Source organism: Austrofundulus limnaeus, unplaced genomic scaffold, assembly GCF_001266775.1.
Source record: "Austrofundulus limnaeus strain Quisiro unplaced genomic scaffold, Austrofundulus_limnaeus-1.0 Scaffold0, whole genome shotgun sequence".
In the NCBI taxonomy this organism is placed as follows: domain Eukaryota; kingdom Metazoa; phylum Chordata; class Actinopteri; order Cyprinodontiformes; family Rivulidae; genus Austrofundulus; species Austrofundulus limnaeus.
Window position 1 is genome coordinate 2,158,302 of NW_013952402.1, and position 5,578 is coordinate 2,163,879.

A 5,578-nucleotide genomic window follows, 5' to 3' on the forward strand; every position below is an offset into this window, starting at 1 on the left:
TATATATACTTACATATACACATTTAATACCGCAAAAAGTTCAGCTGCCTAGTAAATGACTTGTGATCAATATACTGTATACCTTATATGCATTCTTTCTGCGCTGTGTGTCTTTGCAGAATTGATCCTCATATTACCAAAGGAGCTGACCTTTTTTTTTTTTTTACAAAAAAAGAGCTTCACGCTTTAAATGTTTATTTTGTGTTTTGATTCTACAGCCACTTATTTTTTTTGTGCATTATTTTTATATCTTCCTAAATCCAAAACAACACAGCTTTCATAGTGTACAAAATTAAAGAATTGTTGCAACAAAACATTGCATTATGCACCGCAGACTTTAGATGCAGAGACTTACCTCTGGCCCTTGGTCTCCCTTTAACCCTGGTGGCCCGATGCTTCCCTGGTTCACCACAAAGCATCAATGAGAGGCATAAGAGAGGCAGGAAGAGCGTGGGAGGAAAACATTTTATGCTTTGTCTTTTGTTACACACATAAGAAATTCATACACAGTATGACTTCTTTCTCATTTAGAAATATAATAAAACATTTGTATACTCCAAAAGGTGTTTAGGTATATGAAAACAAAAAGGGTTTCTTTAGCTGGAAACGAATCACATACTTTGTGTGACATTATCATTTTCTCTTCCTCTGAGTTCAACTTAGAAAGCAGCTTATACTGGGAGCCACTGTTTAGATGTGGCTTTACAAAATGTCAGAAAAAGAATTTTCTCCACAAAAAAAGGAAAGAAATAAGGCTTTTAACCGACAATCTTTAATCTGATCTGCAGTGACCTGCTGGTACACTTGCTCAGACCCTGTGGAAGTCTATAAAGAATGGATTCTTTCTCATAATAAAAGACTTTGGAGCATATTTTTGTCAGCAGTGGACACCAACGCTTGAATTTTAGTGAAAGCTCAGAGTCTTCAATAAGTCACCTTTAAGCCTTGGGGTCCTTGAATTCCATTCTCGCCCTGCAGACAGAACAAGAAACAGGACAGAACTTGATGTCATAAAATATATTTAATAGTTTCATTATTAATTTGTTCTCTTGTTTCAAAGCAATCATACACGGATGCCTTCAGTACTGTTGGAAATCTTGTAATTTTTGAACATAACCCAGTATTTAAACTGTCTCTGTTTTGTAATAGCTTACACTTTAGAACAATATACAAACTGTTCTGTGATACTAAAGTCAGAGTCTGTTAGATGCTACCACAACCTGATTTATTTATTCTTTAACTGTGTGTAGTTCTAGTACTTTATTCTGAAATTATAATATTCAGGGTTTCAAATTTTGTTACTTTCTTAGTTTTATTTTAAAATGCTTGTTACTTTATTTCCATGAAGGATCCATATAAAGTCAATAAATCCATCCAAAACATTTGGACTTTTGGCAGATTTGTCCAAAATTTCACAATAAAGGCCTCTTATTTAAATGTTTTTAATTTGATTCAAGTTATTATTATTTTTTTAAATAGTAGTCAGCATGTGCGTATAATTTGTGTCCTCTCAGATTACCGTGCTTCACTTTATTTTTGGACATTTGCCAGGTTGCCCATGCATTTTGTGGACAATGTCTGACTCTTCTCGCTGTTTTGCTTTTCACCTGCTCCGTGCCATTTCTGTTTTGGCCCCTGGCTGTCTGAAATTTTTTTTGACTTAGTTTCTGCCCTTTTACGTGACACCTGTTTGTCTTGTTTGCCTCGCTGRATGCCTCTGTACGTGCTCTGTCCACCGAGTGAAACAAAACCTCTTTATATCTAACTCTGTCTATATTTAGGTGGATTTGGATCCAATTTTATTTTTACTAAAATTCGAGTTGAATAATCAAAGATCATCCAATATATTTTGTTTCTCTCGCTCGCATCAGCATTCAAAACAAAAGTTGGTTTGCATTTTGTCTTTTGTTGTTTTTTCCCCGTCTCTGTACATTTTCCTCCTCACGGACAGCATTTTATGTGCAGTCATGCAGAATGCTTTCCATTTACAAATGTTCCAYTGTTCAAAAAGACTTAAATCTCTGTGCAACTGGTTTGTCTATTATTTTCTAAATGTCTTGTGTAGTGGCTTTTTTAAAATCCAGGAGATGTCTGCTTTCATTATTATCTTCTTAGACAAGATCACCTCCTTACCCTTTAAACAAATGGACATCTCTGCCTCAGTGAAGCAGCTTTTGACTCTTAAGTCTCAATCAACTGTGAGCRAAATGTGAGCTCATTTGTGCTTGAACTAACATTAAAGACCAATCGATCAGACATGGCTTTTTCAATGCAGACATTAAAAAAATGCTCAAGTTAAACCTCAGATCTGGCAGTTTTATTTAGTTTCATTTTTTCTCTCCCACACAGACGCAGAACGCCTGACAATAAAAGAAGAACCAGTGCCTATATATTTATGATCTGGACCACATGAAGATGTCTTTTGATGTCTGGTAAATGACTACATCAGAGGTTTTTATGAGTTGGACTGAACTACATGAATTCTTTAGTTTGGGACTTCAGAAAATACAACYGGTAAAATAAGTATTGAACAAGTCAACATTTTTCTCAGTAAATATATTACTAGAGGAGCTAATGACATGAAWTTTTCACCAGATGTCGGTAACAACCCAAGTGATCCATACATACAAAGAAATCAAACCATAAATGTCCAGAAATGAAGTTACTTGTAATAATGTAGAATGGCACAGGGAAAAAGTATTGAACACATGAAGAAAGGGAGGTGTAAAAAGTCATGGAAAGCCAAGACACCAGCTGAACTCTCTCAGTAATTAGAAAGCAAGCCTGCCCCTTGTCAGTGCAAGTTAATATCAGCTGGTTCAGTCCCAAATGATGGCCAGGTATCACACAAGAAACATCTGATGATGGGTAAAAGTAAAGAGCTCTCTCAAGACCTTCACGACCTTATTGTTGCAAAGCATAATGATGGCATCGGTTACAGAAGAATGTCTAAACTTCTGAAGGTTCCAGTGAGCWCTGTTGGGGCCATAATTCAGAAGTGGAAAGAACATTATTTCACCATAAACCGACCACGACCAGGTGCTCCTCACAAGATTTCTGACAGAGGAGTGAAAAGAATTATCAGAAGAGTTGTCCAAGAGCCAAGGACCACTTGTGGAGAGCTTCAGACAAACCTGGAATTAGCAGGTACGATTGTTTCAAAGAAAACAATAAGTAATGCACTGAACCACCATGGCCTGTATGCACGCTCACCACGCAAGACTCCACTGCTGAAGAAACAGCATGTTGAAGCTCCTTTAAAGTTTGCTGCACAACATTTAGACAAGCCTGTGTAATACTGGGAGAATATAGTCTGGTCAGATGAGACCAACATTGAACTGTTTGGATGCCAGAATACACATCATGTTTGGAGGTCAAATGGCACTGCACATCAGCCCAAAAACACCATACCAACAGTGAAGTTTGGAGGTGGGAACATCATGGTGTGGGGCTGTTTTTCAGCATTTGGTACTGGCAAACTTCAAATAATTGAAGGAAGGCTGAATTGAAAAATGTACAGACATTCTTGATAAAATCTGCTTCCATCTACCAGGATGATGAAGATGAAACGTGGCTGGACATTTCAGCAAGACAATGAGCCCAAACACAAAGCCAAGGAAACTCTGTTGGTTTCAGGGAAAGAAACTAAAGCTGCTGGAATGGRCCAGCCAATCACCTGACCTGAATCCAACAGAAAATCTATGGAAAGAACTAAAGATCAGAGTTCATAGAAGAGGTCCACGAAACCTTCAAGATTTGAAGACCGTTTGTGTGGAAGAATGGGCCAAAATCACACCTGAGCAATGCATGCCACTAGTTTCTCCWTACAGGAGGTGTCTTGAAGCTGTCGTTGACAACAAAGGCTTTTGTACAAAGTATTAGATAAATTTCAGTAAGTGTGTTCAATGCTTTTTCCTTGTGCCATTCCACATTATTACAAATAAACTTCATTTCTGGACATTTATGGTTTGATTTCTTTGTATGTGTGGATCACTTGGGTTCTTACCGACATCTGGTGAAAATTTCATGTCATTAGCACCTCTAGTAATATATTTACTGAGAAAAATGTTGATGTGTTCAATACTTATTTTACCCGCTGTAACCATCTGCAGGGCAGTCTTTTTCTTACATTTGTGCCTCTCTAAAAAGCACACAAATGAAATAAAACTCTCCCTCTAAACAGCAGGTAATAAATTGTTTTTTTCTAAATCAAATGTCAGTAGCGCCTTTGTCGATGTTGCGTAAGAAAATTGGTGGAAGTTTCTGAAAGTCTAAAAAAAAAGAGTCAATTAACATTCTCTCCAGTGACAACAGGAAATAGTTACCGTCTCTCCTTTTTCACCTTTCTGGGCTGTTTCCTTCATTTCATCCTTGAAAACAACAAAAAAAGAAGAGACCACATCAAACCCTGACGGTTCTGCGTGCAGCATGAAAACAGGGAACGACTGAAAACACAACACCATCTGCAAACACGGGGCATAGTGTYGTACAAACAGCTGCTTACAGTTCCTGAGAGCTGTCTTAATCCGTGAGCTGTCATCACCTAGAAGTAATGAAAGAGACACAGTGTTCTGTGAATGCTCCACACTGKTCTGCCAATTGCAGCCAATAAACATTTAAACGGTGTAAATATTCTTCGGGTTTTGCAGCTGCACACTCCGAGCTCGTGTTTGATCAGGAAAGATGAAATGTTTACGTGGACAAAGAGTTCTTATTTCTCCTTCATGTCGTCATTAAATTTGGCGTGACAGTGCAGTTGGACAGAAGAAAAGAGAGACAGACCACAGTAAGGCATCATTTACAAGAACGACTTTGTAGAGGGCTTAAAGTGCCTGTGACGCATTTTGTACAAAAACAAAAAGTGGAAGAAAACATCTGAATATTTAAGAAATGTGGCGTATTACACGATTTCCCACATTTTATCACTTAACTGGCGTATCTTTGGGTGAACTTAGTGTAGCCAAAGTGAAACAGGAAGTGACATCAACGGGGAATTATTTGAAAAGTAGAACTCCCAGCTGTTTGTTTATTGAGATTTGAATTCTGACTCTAGTCTCTCTCTCAAAATCTAAAAAAAAAAAAAAAAAAACAGATTCTTTTCTACTATCTGTGTAGTGTAGATGTAGCTTTGCTCTGCTTACATGCAGGATTTCCCCTTTGTCATCACTTCCTCTTATTTCACATGCAAATATTTCAACAACTACCGTATATATTCGTGTATAATACAGTCTCATGTATAATACAACCCTCCCTTTTTGAGCTTAAAAAGCATAAAAAATTGAATCCTCAAACTACCTCCAATTTCATACAGACTTCAAGATTTTTCAGCATTTGCAGTCTTTATACATTTCAGTAAAATGATAATTGGACTGTTCATTTTATTTTAACAACACATGTACTAAAAGGTATTTTGACAACAAATATATATCAGCTGCAGCAGCATCATATGAATTCTGGCATTTTACACATAGTCCACTAGGACGCGCCAACACAAAAGTCAGAGACTTCACATGAGATTTGGACCATCTTGTGGGGGAAATGCAGATTACTTCCTACTCGCGAGCGCCCCCTCTGGTGG

At 37.5% G+C, this 5,578-nt stretch overlaps 1 protein-coding gene across 1 annotated transcript in view; it reads right to left on the reverse strand.

The window, feature by feature from the left end:
* The window catches only part of LOC106518994 (collagen alpha-1(XIX) chain), a gene marked incomplete at both ends in the record, with an annotated part of 138,916 nt that overhangs the window by 42,696 nt on the left and 90,642 nt on the right, over nucleotides 1–5,578 (reverse strand). The window contains 4 exon segments of the mRNA XM_014010492.1: nucleotides 356–400; nucleotides 937–972; nucleotides 4,326–4,370; nucleotides 4,505–4,543. Of these exon segments, the coding sequence (XP_013865946.1) occupies nucleotides 356–400; nucleotides 937–972; nucleotides 4,326–4,370; nucleotides 4,505–4,543 (165 nt within the window).